We start from the raw sequence: 26437 nt of genomic DNA, 5'->3' as shown, positions 1-26437 counted from the left end.
TGACTGACTTTACATGATTGTCTTGGATTCTGCATACAAGTTAGTATGTGGTCTTGTGGTTTTGTTCTTCCAAGTGTTATACATGTTACGTTAAATATTTCTTGCTTTATTTCAGCAGAGGAAATTGTGTTGAGAAATTGATTCATAGTTTTTCTGAATTGTTTTTTGAGATAGTTACAGACCAACCATTCTGAATGGCTCAGTGTGATAAAAGTTTGAATTTTTTTACTTAAGTTGGCTACTCATAACCACACTTTAGTTAGTTGCTCATTAGATATTTCAGTCTTTTTGTGTAATAGCTTATTAAATTTCTTGTACCAGCTGAAGTCATTTTTATTTATTACATTGTTTGATAGTACACCTGCCTTTGTTGAACATGTATAATTTTTCCAACTTCAGGAATTAAGAAAGGAACTAGATATCCTTCTGCAAGAGAAGATTGAAAGTCCCCATCCTGTAGACTGGAAGGACACTAAATCCAGAGACTGTGCAGTACTCTCAGCTATTATAGACTTGCTCAAAACGCAGGAAAAAGCAACTCCCAGGAACTTGCCACCACGATTTCAGGATGGATATTACAGCTGATGGCTTTTCTGTGGTGCCCTGAAAAGCCAGTTTGATAGCCATTTTCCATCATGGTTTAACTTTTGGCTAGATGTCAAACCCCAGGACATGAGTAATTTTCATGTGTAAGGTAGAAACCTTCAGTAGGTAGTAAATGAAGACTTAATGTGCATGAATTAACAATGTCATCTGTAGCTATTATAAATATACCATAAAAAACAGTTACTCTGTAGTGGTCATGTCCACATTTTGAGAGTATTCCTCTTATATATTTTGAATGTTGTACCACTTGAGAAATTCCTTTGTTCTGTTATGAAATATTAATCTCTCTGCCCATAATGACTGAGTATAGAATCAGTAAAAATAGAATGGTTAGCCAAAAAGCAGTATCAAATAAGAATTTGAACACATCCACATCTCCTCTAATGAAACTTCTATCAGAAGTTAATTTGTTGTAATAAAGCCCAGTATTTAATAAAATGTACAGTGTGTAAATCTCAGCTAGCTTTTTGGGTTGCTTTCTGCATCTCCACCTATCCCTTGGTTTATCTGATGGTTTTTTATCTTAGAATATATTTGTACCACTTCTACATCACCCTGTGCAGTGTAATGTAGCAATTGAGAGCATGGGTCTAGAGCCTATCTAAGTTCAGATTTTAGCTCCATCACGTACCACATATCTTAGGCAAATTACTTGGCTTCTCTCTGTTTCCTTTTCCTTATCTGTAAAATACAGGTAACAATTATGAGGATTAAATACGTTATCATACGTAAAGTGCATAGACTAGTGTCTGGCATGTATTGTGTACTAAGTTATAGTTATTATTTGAAACTTTTTTAATAACAATCCATTATGTTAGACTTTTCTTCCCCATGCTCTGAGTGCTATTTTACCCTCTCAGCCAGTGGAAGCTAGTGTGACGTGTACTGTATGTTTTCAGCCCTGTCAGATTTTGACAAATACTCTTGGTTGCTATCCAACAGCCATTTTGTCCCTCCCTTCCTGCTTGCTTGTTCCCAGGGATGTTGGACCCTCTTCCCCAAGGGTGAATTGGATTGTTCTAAGCCAATCATGCATGGTCTTATTCTCCTTATAAGTAACTGATGAGGCATGAATATGTGAACCTGTCCTGGCTGATGGCAGCTGAGAAGAGATCTGCACGGGGGCATCTGAGAAGATTTTCCTTACTAATAAGACTTAAAGAAGGAAATTCTGTGCTCCTCCTTTGGATCTTGTTTTGTCTGACTCTGGCACTTGGAACTGCTGCAACCCTCTTAGGATCACAAGGTTGGCTCAGCAGGCAGGTGGAAATCACCAGAGTCCTTGATAATGCTAGTGAGCTGTTGAATTATCCAAACTCTGCAACTGCCCTGCACATGGACTTATTCTGACATAATAAACCCTTCTTTGTTTTAGCCACTTTTAGTAGGGTCTTTTGTATAACTTGGCAGAAGGGTATTAACTGAAACACATACTATCCAATGTTGAGTGTTGTTTGCTGAGGCTTCTATCACTTATTTTGTGATCTAACAGTTTGACCCTGTGTCTGAGAAAAGTTGTAGTACTGGAAATACTGCGAAAAGAGACATAGGAAGAACATCCTGCTGCACCCTAAAAACTACAGATTTTATTGTGCCTTCCAAAGAAGCCAAAGGAAGGGAGTATCGTATGATGACTGGGATTGATTGATAATTCTATGATGATCTTAACAGCACTGGTTCAGGTACTGCTTCCATTTCTGGGAATGTATGTCAACCTATCATTGCCTCCTAGGGTTTTGAATGTATTTGTGTGGTTCTAAGTCCATTCTCTTGGCTAGTATCCCAAAAGTGATCTGCCTCTCACTGAATTCTTGTACTGGGTCATTTTGTGGCATATTAGTTTTGCCCCTAAACTGAAGGTGATCATTAGGTCCTATTTGTTCTATAAGAACGTTTGTTTTTATGTTTGTGCCTTTTTTTTTTTTTGGCTTGCTTTTACTATCCAGTTTAAATTCAGTCAGTTGGCCAAAACGGTCTTGGCAGAAAGCATTTTAAAAATCTGTAAAAACAGATTACTAGTTAATTGGCTCCATGTTCATAGACAAATATTTAATCTCCATAAATGGGGAAAATGTTTCTGCAGAACTGTTTAATAGATGAGCTATTCAGAGAGATCAAAGGAGTTATTATCACCTCCAATTTATGTCTTCTCTATAGCCAGTCAAGATGGAAATTTAGCCTGAAGGTGCTATTTATGTTTTTCTTTTGTTTACAGAATAGGGTGTAACCTAATGAAAAATGTATTCCAGGTCTCAGAACTATCTGTTATTTGGTAGTTTTAAAGAATAAGATACTAAATTACGAAGAAAACTATTTGCCTCACCATTCTGAGTGATACCAAGGATAACTCTTTAAAAAAATGACCCTGAAACAGAAACTTACAGAAAAAAAAAAATGAAAGAAATAAACTACTGGATAATCTTTAAGAAGTGTCTTCGAAAAGTGAGTCCATGTGACACCTTCCTAATTTATTAACTTGGGCAAAAGCTCTAGATACATTTATACCAATATTGCAAGTGATTTTCACTTCTTCATTTTTAAAACAAGGTCCACCCTACAAGTTAGAAATCATAGAAGAGCTATAGGAAGAATTTATTTTAGTACTCCATTACCCAAAGTAAATGGTAATTTTCCTTCCCCTCTTTTAGCTCTGAGTTTGTGTATATTTTTAAGTAACTGTGATCATGTAGTATAATCATATATTTATAATATGCTAATTGTTTTTACATGGCATTTTTATTCTGATTTTAAAAATACATATTCATTATAGAGTATCTGGAAGTGCAACATATTAAAAAAAGGTTACCGCTGTTACAAACTCTTTTTTAATAAGCTTTAAGATATTATTTTATATATAATAAAGTTACCCAAGTGTAATTCTGTGAATTTTGTCAAATGTATAAAGTCATGTAATTGCTATCACCACAATCTTGATATAGAACATTCCTGTCACCTAAGAATCTCCCTGTTTCCCCTTACAGTCAATCCTTTGCTCCCACTGGCAACCATTTGGTCACTAGTTTTGCCTTTTCTAGAATTTCAAATAAATGGAACCATATGTAGTCTTTTGTGTCCAGCTTCTTTCACTTAACATAATGCTTTTGAGATATTTATGTTGCTGTGTATATCAGAAGTTAGCTCCTTTTTTATTATTTAGTATTGCATTGTATGGTTGTACCACAGCTTGTTTATTCTTTCACCAGTTGATGGACTTCTTAGTTATTTTCAGTTTTTTTGCTATTATAAATAAAGCTGCTATGAATATGTGTATACAGGTCTATGTGTAGATAGATGTTTTCATTTCTCTTGGGTAAATACCTATGATTAGGATTGTTGTGTCATATAAGAAATTGCCAACCTGACTTACAGAGTGGGTATACCATGTTTTACACACCCACCCTCCATATAGTATGGTTCCAGGTGTTACAAATTCTCACCAGTACTTGGGTATTTTTAGTTATTTGTTGTTTTAATTTTTGCCTTTAATGGATGTGGAATCTCATAGTTTGTTGTGGTTTTGTTATTTCTATTGAATATAATAATCAGTGATGAGCATATTTCATGTGCTTACTTGCCATTTTCCTTGGTTGTTATATACTTATATGTGTGTTTTGATTTTCCACCTCATACGTTAAGTAATTGGGGCTTTAGGGATATATCTGATTAAAAAGAGGAAGGATTATTCTTTATGAATTTTAGAGCTGCAGAAAATTTTAAGTTCATTGACCTTTAAAATGGCAAAATGTGCCACTCTTCAATTGGCTAGTACAGTGGCAAGAGTTAAACCACCGTTACCAAGTGCCGGAAGAGAAAAGCACCAGTTTTAGGGGTCCATGATGTCAGGAGGTTGCACATCCACCATGAGATGATGAATAGGGCATAATAATACAAAACATCTCTGGTATGGGTAAAGGCATGGGAGCGAAGGAAGACAGCTGATGTGGAAGCACTGCAGAGCCAACCTTTAAGACTGCTCAGAGTTTTGGTAGTTTGTGGTTTTCAATGAATTGGCCCATTTTATCTAAGTTGTTAAATTTATGTCGAGTTGCTTGAATAGCCTCTTACCCTTTTATATCTCTGGAATCTAACAATATGTGGTCTTTCATTCTTGACATTGATAGTCTCTTTTTTGGTCAGTCTTGCTAAAAGGTGTATCAATTGTATTCGTCTTTTCAAAGAACTAGCTATTTGTTTCATTGATTTTCTCTGTATTTAAGTGTTTTAGTGCCATAAATTCCTTTCTAAGAACTGCTTTAGCTGCAAACTACATGTTTTGATGTATTCTCATGGCATTCAGTCAGTGTGTTTTTTATTTCTTTATATATTTACCTCTTTGATCCACAAATTGTTTGAGCATGCTGTTTAATTTCCAAGTGTTTGAAGATTTTCCTGTGGTGTTTCTGTTGTTAATTTCTAGTTTGATTCTTTTATGCTGGTTGGAAAACATACTTTGTATGATTTGTTCTTTTAAATTTGTCAGTTTATGACCCAGAATGTGATCTGTCTTGGTGAACATTACATATCTACATGGAAAGAAAGTATAATCTTCTGTTGCTGGGTGGAGTGTTCTCTAAAAAATGTCAGTTAGGTCCCATTCCTTGATGGTGTTCTGTTCTATACCTTTAACCACTATATTATGGATTTGTCTGTTTTTTCCTGTCATTTCTGTTAGTTTTTGCTTCATGTACTTTGAAGCTCTATTATTTGGTACATAACATTTAGGGTTGTTATGTCTTCCTCACAGATTGACCCTTTTATTGTGATGTAGTATTCTTTGTTCCTGGCAATCTTCTTTGCTCTGAAGTTCACTTTATCTGTTCTAGTATAGCCCCTCTAGCTTTCTTTTGATTGGCATTTGCTTGATATTATTTTTCCATTCATTTACTCTACACTTACCTATATAATTACATTTTAAATGTGTTTCCAAACATATAGTTATGTCACTTTTAAAAACTACTCTGGGGTTTCCCTGGTGGTGCAGTGGTTAAGAATCCGCCTGCCAATGCAGGGGACACGGGTTTGAGCCCTGGTCCGGGAAGATCCCACATGCCGTGGAGCAACTAAGCCCGTGCATCACAACTACTGAGCCTGCGCCTCTAGAGCCTGTGAACCACAACTACTGAGCCCACATGCCACAACTACTGAAGCCCACGTGCCTAGAGCCCGTGCTCCACAACAAGAGAAGCCACTGCAATGAGAAGCCCACTCACTGCAACTAGAGAAAGCCCCTGTGCAGCAATGAAGACCCAGCGCAGCCAAAAATAAATAAATACAATAAATTTATTTTTTTAAAAAAGACACCACCATTTAGTTTTCCCAAATAATTCCTTTACATACGTTGAGAACCAACCGTATCAGGCAATGTAATACAGCTTTCAGCCAACTAACATTTTAAAACCTTAAGGATAGCCTATTATATTTACCCAAATGTTTACCTGTTCAGTTGTTCCTTCTTTGTTCCTGATGTTTCAAGTTCACTTCTGCCACTTCCTTTGTTAGAGGAACTTCTTAATTACCGGACTGTATTTTTTTTAGAGCAGTTTTAGGTTTACAGGAAAACTGAGCAGAGGTACAGAATTCCCGTATACACCTTTACTCCCTCCTAGTTTCCCCTCTTGTTAACACCTTGGTACGCTTGTTCAAGGGATGAGCCAATATTAATACATTATTAACTAAAATCCATAGTTTACAACATCAGCTTCTTTGTGTTGTATATTTTGATCAATGTATTGATATAATGACAGGTATGCACCATAACTTAACCATGCAGAATACTTTCACTGCCCTGAAAATGTCCTCTGTGCTCCACCTATTCCTCCTTTCCTCTCCTTGAACCCCTGGCAGCCACTGATCTTTTTACTGTCTCCATAGTTTTGCCTTTTCCATAATGTTATATAGTTGGAGTCATACAGTGTATAGCCTTTTTACATTGGCAACTTTTTCTTAGTAATACGCATTTAAAATCCATTCATGTTTTTTCATGGATAGCTCATTTCGCTTATTGCTGGTTAATACTCGATTGTCTGGATGTATCAGTTTATCCGTTCATCTATTGAAGATTATCTTGGTTGCTTCCAACTTTGGCCATGATGAATAAACCTGATATAAAAACTTGTGTGTAGACTTCTGTGTGGACATAGTTTTAAACTCGTTTAGGTAAATACCAAGGAGTGTGATTGCTGCATCATATGGTAAGTGTTTAGTTTTCTAAGAAACTGCCAAACTCTTCCCAGTGGTTTTTGCATTCCCACCAGCAGTCAGTGCAAATCCCTCTTGCTCTGTGTCCTCACCAGTATTTGGTGGTGTCAGGGTTTTGGATTGTATAGCCATTCTAATAGGTGTGTAGTGGTATCTCATTTTAATCTTTCAGTTCACTAATGATGTTTCATCTTGAGCATCTTCTCATATGCTTATTTTCCATCCGTGTATCTTTGGTGAGTTTTCTAGATTTTTGCCTATTATTTTTTAATTGGGTGTTTTGTTTTCTAATTATTGAGTTTTAAGAGTTCTTTGTATATTTTGGATGCCAACCCTTTCTCAGGTATATTTTGCAAGATTTCCTCCAACTCTGTGGATTGTCTTTTCATTCTCCTGTCTTTTAATGAAGTTCAGCTTCTCAGTTTTTTCTTTCACCGATCATGTCTTTGGTGTTATATTTTAAAAGTCGTCTCCAAACCCAAGATTACCTAGATTTTCTCCTGTATTCTAGGAGTTTTATAGTTTTGCATCTTAAATTTAGGTCAGAGTTTCCATATAAATGGATATTTCTTAATTTTTTTTTATTGATTTCCAACTTAATCATGTTGTAATCAGAGACCTCACTCTGTATAACGTCAATCCTTTAAAATTTGTTGAAACTTGTTTTACGACCCAGGAAGTAGTCAAAAGTAAATATTCTACATGTGCTTGAAAAGAATGTATATGCTGAAATTGCAGCGTGTCCTATATAAGCCTATTATGTTATTCTTGTCCAAAGCTTCTACACCTTCATTGATTTTTTATTTTTCCTATCAAATGAGAGAGGTGTGTTAAAGTCTCATTCTGTGACTTTTGATTTAATTCTTGTATTTCTGCTCATTTTGTCTTATTATATTGAGACCATATTGTTGGAAGAATATATATTTAGAATTGTTGTATCTTCCTGGTTAAATGAAACTTTCATCATTATGTAGGTTCTATCCCTAGTCATACAGACTTGTTTTATCTAATACTGACATAGCTACAGGTAGTGAATGTTGTGATGTTCTGCCCAGATCCTCCATCAGGACTGATGGTATTCCCTTAGCTGCTGGAAGTGCCACCAGATGACAGCCTTCACTCACCAGCCCTCTGCAGGACTTGTCCTCGCCTCACCCGAGGCCACAGCCTGCATCCTGTGACTGGTCAGAGCAAGGTTATAAAGATCTAGTTTCCTTGCCAAAGCTCCCTCTCCTTCCCCTCTCTCTCCTCTGAGACTCCAGTTAAATAAATCCTGCACTTTCCATCTCTCTCCTCTTCATGCTTCCTTGTAGGTTTCTTCTAGCCTCTCTTACAGTTCACCAGAATCTTTTAACTATCAAATCTGATGTTAAATCCAGTTCCATAATTTCTAGTTGTTTTTTCTCTGTCACTTCTTGTGGTTGTTAGTTCTACATTGCTTTTTGAAGTTTGGCTTTATCTCCATAAACGTAGCAATTGTATTTTACTAATGATTTTACTATCTAGAGTCCCTGTGAATGTATCAGTTTTTTTGTTTTTGTTTTTCCTGTATCCAGATGCTGTCTCTCAGAGGTTTGTTTTTGTTTTTCTTTTTTCTTTTTTTTTTTTTTTTTGCTGATCCTTTCATTTGAGAATTTGTTTTTTGGAAATAATTGAGAACTAAGGTGATGATAGCTTTCTCCAGAGCAAGGTTTTATTTCCTCCTGTCAGGACCTTGGTATGCTAGAAGCCTGAAGAGTGAAGCTCGAGGTCCTTGAGGTTTACTGCCTCACTCCAGAGTAAGCCCTTTGGAGACCAAACCCACAATGGAGATTATGGTAGGCACTAAACTCTGACCTGTGTTGTTTAACTGACTTGTGTTATTTAGTACTGCAAGTCTACCAAACAAACAACTGCCTCTCTGCTGCTTTCCAGAGTCCAAGGAAAATGCAGCAGTAATTTGGGATGGAGGAGGGACCAAAGAGGAGGATGCATCCTGCTACTTCCAAAGATGATATTCCCCATCTCTCCCCTCTTTTGTCACTACCTTGAGCGAAAATCCAACAGAGATGCCTTTGATTTATGTATCCTATCACATAGCTGTATTTTAGCTGCAAAGAATGCTGGAAAACTAGCATTTTAAGGTTTTATAGAGGGTGTTGTAAGACAGAATTCTAAGATGATCCCCACGATCTCTGCTTCCTTGGTGTTGCAGCTACGATTAGGTTACAGTGCGTGGCGAAGGAATTTCACAGATCTAATTAATGTCTCAAATCAGTTGATTTTGAGTTCATACGGGAAATTATTCTATGGGTCTAATATAATTATATGAGTTCTTTAAAAGCAGAGTTTTCTCCAGCTGGTAGCATAAGATGTAACGAGAGGGATTCCAAGTGTGAGGAGGACTGAACACGCCACTGCTGCCTTGAAGGTGGAAGGAGCCACGTGGCAAGGAATTCCAGTCCCTGGAAGCTGTGAGCTCCCTCCAGTCTCCCCACCCTCCAGCAGCCAGCAAGGAGACGGGCCTCAGTCCTGCAATCACAAGGAATGGAACTCCGCAAATAACAGGTATGAGCTGGAAAGCAGTTAAGCCAACACTTTGATTTCAGCCTTGTGAGACTCTAAGCAGAGAACCCAGCCAAGCCATCCTAGACTTCTGACTACAGAACTGTGAGACCATACAGGAATGTTTTAAGCCACTAAGAAGTTTGTGGAAATTTTATTCAGGAAAAGAAAATAACACAGAGTCATTCTTTGTCTTCCGCCAAGATTCACAAGGTGGTGAAATGTCCCAAGCACAAAGGTTCAGATACTGAGTGGCCAAAATGAATGATAAGGTATATACTCCAAGGGTCAACAGCAGTTAGGAAGCTATGAACTATTTGAGATAAGCTGTTCAGTCATGCAGTTTTGTGGAAACTATAAGAAGAAACAGGATGGCCCAGTTCTTAAAAATGCCCCAGCCTTCTAGGGCAGCTAAGGCCCATACGTACCCAAAAAAGAAAGATCAGACACCTTCAATGTTAGCTGCAGATACCTTTTGAGTAGAACTCTGATTTGGCCCAAAATTCAGCAAACTATGTACTTAAATGAACACATCCTACAGTAAATTAAATCACATCAGCACGAAAGAACAAGTATATACAAAATCTTTATAAACTCACATATTTTGCCAAATGTGTACAAGCAGTCTCAATTCATTAGGACAAAAATGAATATTTTTGTTCTCCACAGGTCACTGAATGAAGTCATTGTACAATTCAGAGAAGCTACTAAGTTTGAAAAACAATACTGTGTCATGTAAAAACGACAATTCACGGTTGAACTGAAACATTGTGAATGAGTTCATACCTGCCATAAAACAACATTTTATCTAATAACAGTATTAACCTGCTTGCTAAATAGGCTCTGATTTATAAGATGCACATATTTCCAAAACTGTTCACCATCTCTACTGATAAATTAATTCACAGGATTTGTATAGTTGCTTTTTAGTGTCAACAGTGTGTTAGCAAAAATAAGACGAAATGGTCTCTTTGCAAGCAACACATTTACCTTCCTTCCTAAATGAAAACATTCCATTAGATTAGATTTTAATTTGTTAGCTTCTCCTCCAAAAATTCTGTGACATCAAAGAGGAGATAGATTTCTTGTTTTACCAAACCCGAGACCTTGCTTGCTGGGTCCACTGCTATTCTCCATTGACAGACTGGCCCAGAACTCAAGGAGCTCGGGGCCTGGCATGTCTTTATACCCAGAAATGTGTGCATTGATAAAGGAGAGCAATCCACAGGCGAGGCAGCCACAGGTGCCCCCCGCAGGCTCACTGCTGCAGGGACAGGACACAGAGCATATGGGCTGAGCGCACACACCTCCCGCACTGGGCTTCTGCAAAGTTACAACTGAGTAACTGGTTGGCAGTCAGTAGCTGGGGACATGTCACACATGGATCTGAGTCCTTGAATGATGTGCCCTTTGCCAGGTTTTACCCCTCCATGAAAGAGAATGGAGTAGAGAGGGAACGTAGCTGCCAGTAAAAAAAATCACTCCTCCCCTCACTCTTCCAAACCCTCCAATTCCCTCTTTATGAAACGTACTATTACAATGACTCTTCTCTCTCCTTGCACTAGTGGAAGAAATAAAGTTCTACAGACACCCGCAGTTAAGAGAGACTTCAAATCCAGCAAGCAAGGCCTTTAGTGCAAATAAGATGAGTTCCCATTAAGGTCAAAATGTTATGTTGCAATTAGGTACACCATGTTGCCTTCTTGATACCTTTTAAGGTCCAATTTTATCTTCCTTGAGATTGTTAAAATGTGTTTCAGCCAATTTCCTTTTGGAAATGGGAGTAGGAACAGTCAAAAACCTTACATTATTGAAGGCAAAGCAGCCTCACGTCAGTTTATCATCTCATGTAGGTCTATTTTTAAAAAGTACGACCCCTGTCCTATATTCAGGATTTTCTCACATATATGAACCACCTAAATTCTATGTTGTTAGAGTAACTTACGTTTTATTAGAATATACTTACCAAAGACCGAAGTTGGTTGAGATGGATTTTTTTTTAAAAAATCTTTAAAGTAAGGCGCCTTACTTCCCTTCCAATGAGGAAAGAGGAGGAAAAAATTCAAGTGTCAATTTCCCTTTCCTGGGAAGAGGTTTAGAAAAACTGAGCTCACCTTCAGAACTCTACCAGTTCCTTTTGAAATCAAGAAAGCATTAGCATCAGATCTAAAATATAAGAGGCAGGAGCAATATTTACAAAACTGGGTATTCCTTAAAGACATAAAACCTTGCTAATACTGGAAGAACCATACGAAGGAGATGTTTAAAGAGGGATAGTATACATCCTTGGTTAAGTGAGGATAGAGAAAACCAGGATACAGCATCTTACATATATATATATATTTCTTATGCCAGAACATGATACAACTAGGAGTAGCTGAGGCTGCCTGATCCCTGAAGTGGACTGCTCATGCATTCTGTTTACCTAAGGAGCTTTGCAAAAGGATTGCTGTGCACAAACTGAGCTTCGTGGACTAACTATCCAGTAGCTGTTCTCCTGGGAGAACAGAACCACCTGGCAAGCTTAAAGGCAAGTGTTTCCTTTCTTTTAATTAAATAGGCTGTGTTAAAATTAACATCAAAACCGGCCTTGAACCAACCAGCCCACCATGATGTAGTGCAAATCTCCCAGTGACAAAATACCATCAGAGAGGCTACACGTTGGTCTCCAGTCCCAGCAGACGTCCCATTCTCTCCACATTCTTATCAATTGTAGCTTGACATGTTATCTCCTTGGCACATTCCATAGGAAACCAGCCCCTTTCTCCATCTCGCAGTCTTTCCCCTTCATACCAGCCTGCAAAGAAGAGCAGAGTCCTCATGGGGCACCAAGTATTTTGGATGAATCTTGACTGTTCAGCTCCGAGGGAGGACGATATGGGCAAATTTCAGAGGCAGTATCCTGCCCCAGGTTGGGTACCACAGATGATGCAAGGTGAGAGAGAGAGGTGGAACAGGGGGAAGGTTTCAAGAGGGAATCAATGGCATATCATGATGAGAGGCAGAACATGATCGGAGGCCCTGAAGTGAGGTGTCTAGGAGAGTATTGAGCTTGGGCTGAGTTGCAGAAAGGGATGATGTTTTGGGTAGGAAGAACATGACTTTTATTTTTTTACTTTATTTTTATTGAAGTTGATTTACAGTGTTCTGTTAGTTTCAGGTGTACAGCAAAGCGTTTCAGTTATATATATATATATATATATCTTTTCCAGATTCTTTTCCCTTACAGGTTTTTACAAAATATTGAGTATAATTCCCTATGCTATATAGTAGGTCTTTGTTGGTTATCTATTTTATATATAGTAGTGTGTATATGTTAATCCCAAACTCCTAATTTATCCCTCCTGCCCCCAACCCTTCCCCTGTGGTAACTGTAAGTTTGTTTTCTATGTCTTTGGGTCTGTTTCTGTTTTGTATACAAGTTCATTTGTATCTTTTTTTAGATTCCACATGTAAGTGAAATCATATATTTCTCTTTCTCTGTCTGGCTTATACTTCACTTAGTATGATAATCTTGAGCTACAGCCATGTTGCTGTAAATGGCATTATTTCATTCGTTTTTATGGTTGAGTAGTATTCCATTGTATACATGTACCACATCTTCTTTATCTATTAATCTGTCATAGGACATTTAGGTTGCTTCCATGTCTTGGCTATTGTAAATAGTGCTGCCATGAACATTGGGGTGCCTGTATCTTTTTGAATTATGGTTTTCTCCAGATATATGCCCAGGAGTGGGGTTGCTAGATCGTATGGTAGCTCTATTTTTAGTTTTTTAAGGAACCTCCATACTTGTTCTCCATAGTGGCTGCACCAATTTATATTCCCACCAACAGTGTAGGAGGGTTGCCTTTTCTCCACACCCTCTCCAGCATTTATTTGTAGACTTTTTAATGATGGCCATTCTGATTGGGGTGAGGTGACCTCACTGTAGTTTTGATTTGCATTTCTCTAATAATTAGTGATGCTGAGTATCTTTTCATGTGCTTTTTTGGCATCTGTATGTCTTCTTTGGAGAAATGTCTATTTAGATATTCTGCCCATTTTTTGATTGGGTTGTTTATATTTTTGATACTGAGCTGTTTGAATATTTCAGAGATTAATCCCTTGTCAGTTGCATCATTTGAAAATATCTTCTCCCATTCCATAGGTTGTCTTTTCATTTTGTTTATGGTTTCCTTTGCTATGGAAAAATTTTTAAGTTTAATTAGGTCCCATTTGTTTATTTTTGTTCTTATTTCCATTACTCTAGGAAAGAGGTCCAAAAAGATATTGCTACTATTTATGTCAGAGTGTTCTGCCTATGTTTTCCTTTAGTAGTTTTTATCATATCTGGTCTTACATTTAGGTCTTTAATCCATTTTGACTTTCTTTTTGTGTGTGGTGTTAGAGAATGTTCTAATTTCATTCTTTTGCATGTAGCGGTCCAGTTTTCCCAGCACCACTTATTGAAGAGTCTGTCTTTTCTCCATTGTGTATTCTTGCTTCCTTTGTTGTAGATTAAGTGGTCATAGGTGCATGGGTTTATTTCTGGGCTTTCTAACCTGTTACATTGATCTATGTGCTGTTTTTGTGCCAGTACCATACTGTTTTGATTACTGTAGCTTTACAGTATAGTCTGAAGTCAGGGAGCCTGATTTCTCCAGCTCTGTTTTTCTTTGGCTATGCATGGTCTTTTGTGTTTCCATACAAATTGTAAAATTTTTTGTTCTAGTTCTGTGAAAAATGCCATTGGTAATTTGATAGAGATTGCATTGAATCTATAGATTGCCTTGGGTCATAGAGTCATTTTGACAACATTGACTCTTCCAATCCAAGAACATGGTATATCTTTCCATCTGTTGGTGTCATTTTCAATTTCTTTTATCAGCATCTTATAGTTTTCAGAGTACAGGTATTTTGTCTCCTTAGGTAGGTTTATTCCTAGGCATTTTATTCTTATTGATGCAATGGTAAATGGGATTCTTTCCTTAATTTCTCTTTCTGATCTTTTGCTGATAGTGTATAGAAATGCAACAGATTTCTGTGTATTCATTTGTATCCTGTGACTTTACTGAATTCACTGATGAGCTCTAGTAGTTTTCTGGTAGCATCTTTAGGATTTTCTATTTATAGTGTCATTTACAGTGTCATGTCATCTGCAAACAGTGACAGTTTTACTTCTTCTTTTCCAATTTGGATTCCTTTTCTTTCTTTTTCATCTGATTGCTGTGGCTAGGACTTCCAAAACTGTGTTGAATAAAAGTGGTGAGAGTGGACATCCTTGCCTTGTTCCTGATCTTAGAAGAAATACTTTCAGCTTTTCACCATTGAGTATGATGTTAGCTGAGGGTTTGTATCAGGATGATCATGGCCTCACAGAGTGAGTTTGGAAGTGTTCTGTCCTCTGCAGTTTTTTGGAATAGTTTCAGAAGGATAGGTGTTAACTCTTCACTAGGTGTTTGGTAGAATTCACCTGTGATGCCATCTGGTCCTGGACTTTTGTTTATTGGGAGTTTCTAAAACACAGATTCAATTTCAGTACTTGTAATTGGTCTGTGCATGTTTTCTACTTCTTCCTCGTCCAGTCTTGGGAGATTGTACCTTTCTAAGAATTTGTCCATTTCTTCTAGGTTATCCAATTTATTTGCATATAGTTGCTTGTAGTAGTCTCTTATGGACCTTTGTATTTATGTGGTGTCAGCTATAACTTCTTTTTAATTTCTAATTTTATTGATTTGGGCCCTCTCTTTTTTTCTTGATGAGTCTGGCTAAAGGTTTATCAATTCTGTTTATCTTTTCAAAGAACCAGCATTCAGCTTCATTGACCTTTTCTATTGTTTTCTTAGTCTCTATTTCTGCTCTGATCTTTATGATTTCTTTCCTTCTACTAATTTTGGGTTTTGTTTGTTCTTTCTCTAGTTGCTTTAGGTGTGAGGTTAGGTAGGTTATTTGAGATTTTTCTTGTTTCCTGAGGTAAGCTTGTATCACTATAAACCTTCCTCTTAGAACTGCTTTTGCTGCATCCCATAGGGTTGGATCGTCATGTTTTCATTTTCATTTGTCTTTAGGTATTTTTTGATTTCCTCTGATTTCTTCAGAAATCCATTGGTTGTTTAGTAGCATATTGTTTAGCCTCCACATGTTGGTGTTTTTTTCTTGTAGTTGATTTCTAATCTCATAGCATTGTGATCAGAAGAGATGCTTGATATGATTTCAATTTTTTAAAATTTACCGAAGCTTGCTTTGTGGCCCAGCATGTGATCTACCCTGGAGAATGTTCCATGTGCACTTGAAAAGAATGTGTATTCTGCTGCTTTCAGATGGAATGCTCTATAAATATCAATTAAGTCGATGTGGTCTAGAGTGTCATATAAGGCGTGTGTTTCCTTATTGATTTTCTGTCTGAATGATCAGTCCATTGATGTGAGGTGTTAGAGTCCCCCACTATTATAGTGTTACTGTCAATTTCTCCCTTTACAGCTGTTAGCATTTGCCTTATATATTGAGGTGATCCTATGCTGCGTGCATATCTATTTACAATTGTTCTGTCTTCTTCTTGGATTGATCCCTTGGTCATTATTGTAGTGTCCTTTTTTGTCTTTTGTAACAGTCTTTATTTTAAAGTACATTTTGTCTGATATGAGTATTGCTACTCTGGCTTTCTTTTGATTTGGAAATCCTTTTGCATGGAATTCCCCTTTCCATCCCCTCACTTTCAGTCTGTACATGTCTCTAGATCTGAAGTGGGTCTCTTGTAGACAGCCTGTATATGGGTCTTGTTTTTGTATCCATTCAGCCAGCCTATGTCTTTTGGTTGGAGTGTTTAATCCATTTATGTTTAAGGTAACGATATGTGTGTTCTTATTCCTATTTCGTTAATTGTTTTGGATTTGTTTTTGTAGGTCTTTTTCCTTCTTTTCTCTTTTGTTCTCTTGTGATTTGATGACTATCTTTAGTGTTGTGTTTGGATTCCTTTTTCTTTTTTGTGTGTATATATCTATTATACATTTTTGGTTTGTGGTTAACATGAGGTTTTAATATAGCAGTCCATATATATACATGACTATTTTAAGTTGCTGATCTCTTTAATTTCAAATGCATTCCAAATATCCTGCATTTGTACTCTCCTCCTCTCATGATTACTGATTTAGATATCATATTTCTGTGTGGATGATTTCCTACTTTTACTGTACGTTTGCCTTTACCGGTAAGCTTTCCCATTTTGTAATTTTCTTGTTTCTAGTTGTAGCCTTTTCTTTACTGCCTTGAGCAGTTCCTTTAGCATTTGTTGTAAAGCTGGTTTGGTGGTGCTAATTCTCTTAGCTTTTTCCTGTCTGTAAAGCTTTTGACTTCTCCATCAAATCTAAATGAGAACCTTGCTGGGTAGCGTATTCTTGGTTGTAGGTTTTTCCCTTCCATCACTTTAAATATATCGTGTCACACCCTTCTGGTTTGCAGAGTTTCTGCTGAAAAATCAGCTGATAACCTTATGGGGATTCTCTTGTATCTTTCATTTTTGTCAATTTGATTAGTGTGTGTCTTGGTGTCTTCTTCCTTGGGTTTATCCTGTATGGCACTCTGTGCTTCCTGGACTTGAGTGACTGTTTCCTTTCTTGTGTTAGGGAATTTTTCAGCTATTATCTCTTAAAATATCTTCTCAGGACCTTTCTCTCTTCTTCTGGGACCCCTATAATGCGAATGTTGGTGCATTTGATGTTGTCCCAGGTCTCTTGAACTGTCTTGATTTCTTATCATTCTTTATTCTGTTCTGTGGCAGTGATTTCTACCACTCTGTCTTCCAGCTCACTTATCAATTCTTCTGCCTCATTTATTCTGCTATTGATTCCTTCTAGGTGCGCTTTTCATTTCAGTTACCGTATTCTTCAACTCTGTTTGGTTGTTCTTATCTTTTCTAACTCTTTGTTAAAAACTTCTTGTAACTTCTAGCTCTGTGCATCCATTCTTTTCCCACATTCTTGGATCATCTTTACGATCATCACTTGGAATTCTTTCTTAGGTAGACTACCTATCTCCACGTCAGGTAAGCTGTTTTTCTGGGTTTTTATCTTGTTTCTTCTGGAACATATTCCTCTGCCATCTCACTTTGTTTAAATTTCTATTTGTATTTTTATGTATGAGGAAGGTTAGTTATGTTTCTCAACACTGGAGAAGTGGCCCTCTATAGGGGATGTCCTGTGTGTTTCAGCAGTACACTCCCCTCTCATCACCCAAGGGCCAGGGACCAACTGGTCTCAGGATAAGTTCTGATCTGCATTTGTGTACTCAGTTCTGCAGGCTGCTGGACTGTACCTTTCTTGCTTCTGGTGTCTGCCCCTGGTAGGGGGGAGCTGGGTCTTGGCCCTCTAGAGGCAGGGCCATGTCATGGGGTGTGTCTAGAGGTCCCTGTGGGTTCAGGAAGTCTTTAGGCGGCCTGTCTGCTGATGGGTGGGGCTGTGTTCCTGCCCTGTTGGTCGTTTGGCCTGAGGTGTCCCACTACTGGAACCTACAGGCTGTTGGGTGGAGCCAGGTCTTGGTACTAATGAGCCAAGATGTCATCCACCAGGATTGTTCATGTGGTTGAATGTAGCCCAGTATGCCTGCCACCAGTGTCTATGTCCCCACAGCAAGCCAAAGCCAACCCCCACTTCCAAGGAGCCCTTCCAAGACCCACAGGTAGTGACTTCATAGGAGCCTGGGCCAGACCTGCTTTTGCCCTGGGTCCTGGTGCACACAAGACCTTGTGTGAGCCCTCCCAAGAGTAAAGTCTCTGTTTCCCCCATTCCTGTGGGGCTCCTGCACTCAAGCCCCACTGGCTTTCAAAGCCAGATGTTCTGGGGGCTCCTCCTCCTATATGCCAGACCCCAGGCTGGGGAGCCTGACATGGGACTCAGAACTCTCACTTCTGTGGGAAAACTCCTGAGATATAATTGTTCTCCAGTTTGTGGGTCGCCCACTTAGGGGGGGTATGGGATTTGATTACATCATGAGCGCACCCCTCCTACCGTCTCATTAAGTTTCTTCTTCATGCCTTTGGATATAGAGTATCTTTTTTGGTAGGTTCCAGTCTTTTTTTTTTTTTTTTTAAATCAATGGTTGTTCAGCAATTAGCTGTGATTTTGGTGTGCTCGTGAGAGGAGGTGAGCTTAGAGTCCTTCTACTCTGCCATCTTGTCTCCCAACTGACTTTTACTTTCTAAGTGAGGAAGGAAGAACCTCTGGAGATGAGAACTAGGTCACTGGGGGACTGGGAAGGAAAACATTTCATGTTCCTTTTGAATAACAACCATGTGACCACATCCTATTAAAAAAACATTTAGAAGCAATAAAGTGTAGATAAAGGAGAGGCAGGTGCATATGAGGAAACCAAAGGGATGGGGAATATGAGCACTGATGACAGAATGAGACCCTGAACACTGGACCACCAGCGCCCCCATCAGAACACTCCCACTCACCATCGCTGACACACTGATAAATGAGGACCACGTCCGCCACCTGCAGGGAGAGTTCATCTGGTTGCTTGGCAGTAAATGATCTAATGATTTCCACTTGGGTCAGTGCTGAGGGCGAAAGGGGACATAATGAACTTCCGGTAGCAGTGGAAAAACAAAACAGGTACAAATCAATAATCTGCATTCACTTAGTCTTTCTGTGCAATCAGAGCCAGCACAGATAGAAACAAGGTAGACTCCTAAAAAGCAGAAAATCTTTCCCAGGAATTCTCTTACTTGGCTAAGAGCTTTAGGATTTTAGAAGCTCAGAATCGAGAGAGGCCTTCTATGATACATGAATCCCCTCAAAAATAGCCTTGATAAGAAGTCATTAGATACATCACACAACACAGCAGAAAACAGTCACTGTGCATTGGGGAAACTGAGTCAAGATAGATCAGGTATGTGCCAAGGCCATGAGGATAAAATCCAAAATCTATCCAGTTCTCCTGGCTCTCATCCACGGTGCTCCCCCAGCCCACCCAACAGCACATAAAAGCTGCCAGAGAAGTTTAGAACTAAAAGGAGCTCCAGAGAAGTTTAGAACTAAAAGGAGCTCCAAGCAAAAGTTAGTTAGAAAACATTTTAGTTTCCCTCAAATTCTCGATCATAACAAATCAATTTTTACTTCAGTGACTTGCTACTGGCTGGCCTGAGTTTTTACTGTTTTTTTAATATGAAACTTGATTCCAGAGAACTTTCAAACCAGTCACTTTAGCTCTGACTCTGAGCTTAAAACTATGATTTTTGAGTGCTCCAGAATATCCACGTTTGCTGCCCTAATTCTTTGAATTTGACCTTCCAGCTAGAATCATCCAGAGCAGCATAACAAGATGCTTAGCATATGACACTAATCTTTACTGTACCAGTTCCTAGTTCCCTAGAAGAATAAAATATATTTTTTAATATTACTTTAATTAAAAAAAGTCAAAAGGAAGGGTAAAGTAATTTACCTTAAGGTTAAAAATCCATTTCAGCTTAGATTCACACTGTCAGTATGGAGAAGGTTTAAACATGCTACTATTGCCCATAAACAACAGCTAGAAATTTAAGAGCTTTACAGTATAAGCAGGGCTTTCAGTGTAAATTTTACAGTATAAGCAGGGCTTTCAGTGTAAATTTAACTTAATCCTCACTATCATAACCCCATGTTGTATATAATAATGCACCTAACTTGCAGATGATTTAAGAGGCTCAGAAAGGCTATGCAGTGATCTGCCATGTTTACACAGCAAAGAACTGCACTTTGAATTCAGTCCCCTTGACTTCCAAAGCAGGGAGCATCCAGAGCTGAGGTGGGGCGGCAGGAAGGAAATCTTGGAGAAAACTTACAAAGCAGGTACTGTGGAGGTTAACCACTAATAACCCAGTGACCAGCAGGGGGCAGAGCCCTCCACGCTCCAGAGCAGACGGCCCTCCAGGTACTTACAGGTTCGGTCCGGAGGCTGCTTCCCGCTGCTGTGTCCCAGGGCAGTTATCCAGCGGGCTCGCTCGCTCCTAAACACAGAGGGTAGATCCGGCTGAGAGATTCAGTGGTGCTTAGACACAGAATGAAGTATGTTCTGGAATGCAAAGGCATTCCCCGAAAACAGGGCAGACATTCTCTAGAGAGGTAAGTGGCTGGCCTTCAAAGCCAGGGTAAGAGTTATTTAAAAATGAAAACAATTAATAAAATAAAAATAAAAATGATCATTTGGGAAATCTCAAATAGGCCTCAAATGAGTCATTGTCAAAAGATTCTGAATGAATTTAGCTTGTTATTAAGTGGAATCTCTCATATAACATTTTAACATTTAACAAATATCTGATTACACTAATACATTATAATCACAAAAAGATATTTCGTACGCTCACAATCTGATGTTTAACATTTCAAAAAAGTAAATTTCATTTGTAAAAATCCTAGTAAATCAGTCTCTCGCCACTCCCTCCCCTCGTCTCCTTCCCCCACACTCAACCCATTTCCAAATAAATGAGAAACCTGACATTAAATTAAAGTTGTTCTGTTCCTCATACAAAAAATGTTGCCAAATATGAGCCTTAGTGAAATAGAAATTCTTTGTTCTCAAATGCTTAAAATAATTTAATGATTACAGGGAAAAAAATTTTTTTAAGGTAAAAAACAACCAAAAGCTTTTAAACAATATTAAGCTACAATTAAATGAAACAGAATAATTACTTAACTAAAGGATCAAAAGTTTCAGATGACCAAGCATTACTCCATAATATAGTAACCAGGTTTTTGATTTGGAAAGTCAAGTATTAGCACTGTGATTAAATAAACCACACACACATACACACTTGAAAATTTTTTAAGAAGCATTCACATGGCAGATACAGCACTTGACATCCATTATTTCCTGTAAGCTTCCCAAAGCCCTGTTTAAGGGATGAGAAGACTGCATAGAAGTTCGGAGGTAAGCGACCCAAACGAAGGTCAGTTGCTACTATGCCACTCTACCTTCTTAAGAAGGGATGCCTTATAGAAATAAGAATTAAAAAAAAAAAAAGGGACCTAATCAAACTTATAAGCTTTTGCACAGCAAAGGAAACCAGAAAAAACAAAAAACGAGGGCTTTCCTGATGGCGCAGTGGTTGAGAGTCTGCCTGCCAATGCAGGGGACACGGGTTTGAGCCCTGGTCTGGAAGGATCCCACATGCCACAGAGCAGCTAGGCCCGTGAGCCACAATTACTGAGCCTGCGCGTCTGAAGCCTGTGCTCCACAACAAGAGAGGCCACGATAGTGAGAGGCCCGCGCACCGCGATGAAGAGCGGCCCCCGCTTGCCGCAACTGGAGGAAGCCCTCGCGCGGAAACGAAGACCCAACACAGCCCAAAAAATAAATAAATAAATAATAATTAAAGGTGCTAATAATTTTTAAAAAAAGACACAAAGTGAGAATTAAAAAAAAAACGAAAAGACAACCTATGGAATGGGAGAAAATATTTGCAAATGATGCAACTAACAAGGGCTTAATCTCCAAAATATACAAACAAACAGCTCATGCAACTCAATATCAAAAAAAAAAAACAACCCAATCAAAAAATGGGCAGATCTAAATAGACATTTCTCCAAAGAAGACATACAGATGGCCAAAAAGCACATGAAAAGATACTCAACATCACTAATTAATTATTAGAGAAATGCAAATCAAAACTACAAGGAGGTCACCTCACCCGGATCAGAATGGCCATCATTAAAAAGTCTACAAATAAATGCTGGAGAGGGTGTGGAGAAAAGGGAACCCTCCTACACTGTTGGTGGGAATATAAATTGGTGCAGCCACTATGGAGAACAGTATGGAGGTTTCTCAGAAAACTAAAAATTGAACTACCATATGATCCAGCAATCCCACTCCTGAGCATATACCCAGACAAAACTCAAATTCTAAAAGATACATGCACCCCAATGTTCATTGCAGCACTATTTACAATAGCCAAGACACGAAAGCAACCTAAATATCCATCGACAGACAGATGAATAGATAAAGAGGATGTGGTACACATATACAATGGAATATTAGCCATAAAAAAGAATGAAATAATGCTATTTGCAGCAACATGAATGGACCTAGAGATTATCATACTAAGTGAAGTAAGAAAGAGAAAAACAAAATACCATATGATATCACTTATATGTGGAATCTAAAATATGGCACAAATGAACCTATCTCTAAAACAGACTCACAGATATAGAGATCAGACTTGTGGTTGCCAAGGGGAGGGGGAAAAGGGAGAGATGGATTGGAAATTTGGGGTTGGTAGATGCAAACTATTATATTTGGAATGGACAAACAACAGGTCCTACTGTATATAGCACAGGGAACTATATCCAATCTCCTGGGATAAACCATAATGGAAAAGAATAGTAATAAAAGAATGGAAACATGTAAAACTGAGTCACTCTGTTATACAACAGAGATTGGCACTACATTGTAAATCAACTATACTCAAATTTTTTTAAAAGTAAAAAAAAAAAAAGAAAAGGGGATGCCTTTATGCCTGGTACTTTAAACAAAAAAACTTTTGGAGAAAAAAATTTTTTTTTTCTCCCACAACGGCCTGCACCTAAAAGATGCTTCTCACCATCACTCTATCTTCACTCCCCGACGTGTATCCATCCTTCCATCCAGATAGAGCAGACTTCTTACAGTCTGGAACTCGACATGCTGTTCCACACCTTTCCTATCTGTTCTTCTCACTCTCAAGTACGACCTTCCCCCTGTTTTTACCGAGCTGTGCCCACTCATCACTATTTGATTGCTTTATTGAAGAACACACACATAAAATAAAACACTGCACTAATCGTCAGTGTATACAGATCTGTGTTTACTTAGGTACAACCGCGTACACATGCCCACAGACGTGCCAGGAGGTTCCTTTTTTGTCCCTTTCCAATCAATAACCTGCAAAGGTAACTGCTGTTCTGATTTCCATCACATAGACAAGTTTTGCCAATCTTGAACTTTATGAAAATGGAATCCTGTAATATTGTCCACTTTGGTATCTGGCTTCTTTTATTCAACACATCTACTCAGTATTGAAAACACAAGCCTCACCTCCTCCAGGTGGCCGCCTCTGATGCGTGAACCCACACTCCCGTCCCCATCCCATTCTTGATAATCCTGTTCCCACGCCCCCCTCTGCACAGCTCTGTCACACTACCCGGCAGCTGTAGGCCTCCTGAAGCCAGGCACCTTATCTCCACAACTGCCTGCACATAACAGGAGCTCTGTAAACCCTGACCTCAGATAAATCACTACTACTCATTGACCCCTGATCTTTTATGGGCTTGTCTGTTTCTCTGACTGGGCCATAAACTCCCCAAGGACAGTAATTGGATCTTGTTCTAAATAGCATAGGGGATCACATATATGCCAGGTACTGTGCTTTTTTGTATTTGGCAAGTACCATCTAATCTAATCTTTACAACCATCTTGCAAATATTACCATTATTATTTCCAATTTTTTTCAGAGGACGAAGCTGAAGTCTGAACTGTTAAGTGCCTGCTCACAGTAAAACTGCTAAGTGGTAGAGTCAGAGTATAAGCCAGGCGGCCGGGGATCAAAGAAGTGGTGCTCCCTAGCAGGTGCTCACAAAATAACGAGGGATGGCAGGAAGGGTGGAAACTGCAGTCTGCTGAAAGACAGACTTACTTAAAAGAAGAAAAGGAGGCTGGGACCTGGTCAAGCTGGTGTGTCAAGTAGTAATATGCATAGTTTATGTAAAAACTGATGACACTGTCTTGCTTTTAGAACCTTTGTCTCTCTCTAATACAGGACAAAAGGCTTCAGGGTGGTTTTATAAGGAACAAGTAAAGCACAACCTCCTTTCAGATAATCCCAAGCAAACACTTAAATCTTTGATATCTCTTTGTTGGGTAAGATTTTTAAAATTCAGGCTCAACTAGAATTTCCAAAGTACAAAGGCAATTGAAAGCTGAACAATATCTTAAGGATGGAAGAGTTGTTCGCCAAGAGTAACCTAAAACGACCCATTTGCGTCTCCACATGCCATACCCAGACATGTCCGACTCATCTTTGGCTTACCATGACATCTTCACATGGCCCTAACTGCTGTCTGCAGTCCTTCAAGTCAGATCTCCCAGCCGTGGACCGTCTCTGGCATTTGAGTGGCCGCTTTTAGCGGCAGCCTCACCCTGCAGCCAGTTTCTAGAAGTCCAGGTGAAATCTTTCACTCCTGCAGCATGCTGCCTGGATGCTAATGGCATCCCTTCCACATGGCGGCCCCTCCCAGGGGCTCCAGAGGACAGAGCAAGACAGTCCTTATTGCCTCGCTGAAAGGAGCCGCTTCTTGAAATGGCCTCAATTGAATCAGTCCCACCCCCTCTGAGATGCCATCAAAACCGCACGACATTACCCAGGGCTTCCAAGAGCCATGCCAAGGAGCTCCCTCCCATCACGAGGCGGAAAGCACTGCATCTCTAAAGCAGGGAGGAGACTCACTCCACATAAAATGGAACTCTAAGAACAAGAAAACCCCGGGCCTAGACATACCCATTATTAAATTTAGATATCAAGTCCAAGGCTCACACACACACAGCTATTTTCTCCAGGGACGAGGTGAGACAATCCACACGAATTCACAATCCATGCCACACCCAGCTTACTGAGATTTCCCTTTGCCCAAAGTGCCAGAATCAGCAATGCCGCTAATGGGGACCCGGGGCAGGTCAACTTCTAAGGCGCTCCTCACCCCTCCTTCCTTCAAACAACATTCACCAAGTCCCTGCCTTTGCAGGAGCCCTGTGCCAGGCTGGGGCTGCCAAGTGAGTAAAATGGGGCCTCTTGCTCTCCACAGCCTTCCTTCAATGAGGGAGCAGACAGAGCGAAAGACAGACCACACAGAATCCAACACACTGTGCGACGTGCTGCGATGGCGCCCTCTAGAAACCCATCTGAGAGTCGAGAAGAGACCCTTTCCACATAAACATCTGGAAGCGCAGTCCTTTCTCTATGCACGGCATGCACTGATGCACCTACAGCTCCCCACTCAGGAGTCAGCTGTCACAGTATCTTGTCCTGTCCCTCATATGATTAATTAAGCACCGTAGGTTTAAACTTAATTGCACAAAGGTTGAAGATACAGCCAAGCTGGACTTCGCATTGAATACCAGGCATCTGCTAGAAAACACAGATCCAAACTAAGAAAGTAGGAAGCAGGGTGTGAAACAGAGGTAGGACTGTGAATGAGACGGAATGGAACAAACGCCCACAAAGGGCTTCACCACTGGAGGGGGGTCTGCCTGGATTTTCAATAGAAGTGAAGAGACCTCAGCTGCTGTTTAACCTTCCTTTTATCCCTTTGAAAATGGCATTTGACCAGATGTATACCTTTTGTGCTCCTTTTCACAGCCTACAACTTTACCTATGGTTCCTTGTGAAACTCCTATACCCATGGCCTTTGGGAAAAAAGTCTTCCTAAGGAATAGGATCATGGAGATGGCTGTTTTTGTTCATTCTCTCACACATTCAATTCAACGAGATGAGATCAGTAAGCTGATCCATTAAAGAAAACCCACAGGGCAAAAATCGTCCTCATGAATGCTGTGCAACAAAGCCTTATAAAGCTGGACACCAGCTCAACTTACTAATTTAAAAAATCTAACCAAAGCAAAGTAGTTCCCCTAGCCCACTAAGAGTTCTAGAAATTTAGATTCCATGACGTGTTATATAGTTAAATCAACTGTTCCCTGTTTATCATATCAAACAGCTCATGAGACCTAGTCTGGTCCAGAATCCTGAAGTTAACCTTAAGCGGGTCAACTACCTGTTTCCTTGGAAAAAAGACCTACACCATCACCTGCTCTCCTGTTTTACTGGAGGTCAGTGATGAGGAATCACCAAAGATTTAAGTATCTTGACAGGCACTGAACAAATGTAAAAGATTATTGGACATAGATTCCAGATTCAATGAAGAAAAAAATACTACAATCTGTAATAAATACATTTTTTTTTCCATACAAATTGTGATCTCTATATGTGGATTTTTCTTAAAGGATGAAGAGTATGTCAGACGTACTATTTACAATTTTATCCCATCCTATTTACTTCCTGTTAATTAAATCATTAACAGAAGCAGGAAGAGAGCAAAAGACT

The 26437-nt window shown here is 39.1% G+C and overlaps 2 protein-coding genes across 2 annotated transcripts in view; one reads left to right on the top strand and one right to left on the bottom strand.

Moving 5' to 3' along the window:
* The window catches only part of DHX36 (DEAH-box helicase 36), a 49489-nt gene extending 47509 nt beyond the window's left edge, over positions 1-1980 (top strand). Inside the window, exon 25 of the mRNA XM_082459523.1 lies at positions 400-1980. Coding sequence (XP_082315649.1) covers positions 400-585 — 186 coding nt within the window. The 3' untranslated portion in view covers positions 586-1980. The remainder of the gene's footprint in view (positions 1-399) is intronic.
* Positions 1981-2519: 539 nt separating this feature from the next.
* Positions 2520-26437, bottom strand: part of ARHGEF26 (Rho guanine nucleotide exchange factor 26) — a 167305-nt gene continuing 143387 nt past the window's right edge. Inside the window, exons 13-15 of the mRNA XM_082459537.1 lie at positions 20247-20314; positions 18782-18886; positions 2520-12145 (exon numbers count right to left, since the gene is read on the bottom strand). Of these exons, the coding sequence (XP_082315663.1) occupies positions 12003-12145; positions 18782-18886; positions 20247-20314 (316 nt within the window). The 3' untranslated portion in view covers positions 2520-12002. The remainder of the gene's footprint in view (positions 12146-18781; positions 18887-20246; positions 20315-26437) is intronic.

Source organism: Balaenoptera physalus, assembly GCF_965194825.1.
Source record: "Balaenoptera physalus genome assembly, chromosome: 4".
NCBI classification, from domain to species: Eukaryota; Metazoa; Chordata; class Mammalia; order Artiodactyla; family Balaenopteridae; genus Balaenoptera; species Balaenoptera physalus.
Note: the sequence above shows the minus strand (reverse complement) of the source record. Positions and strands in the feature narration are given on the sequence as shown.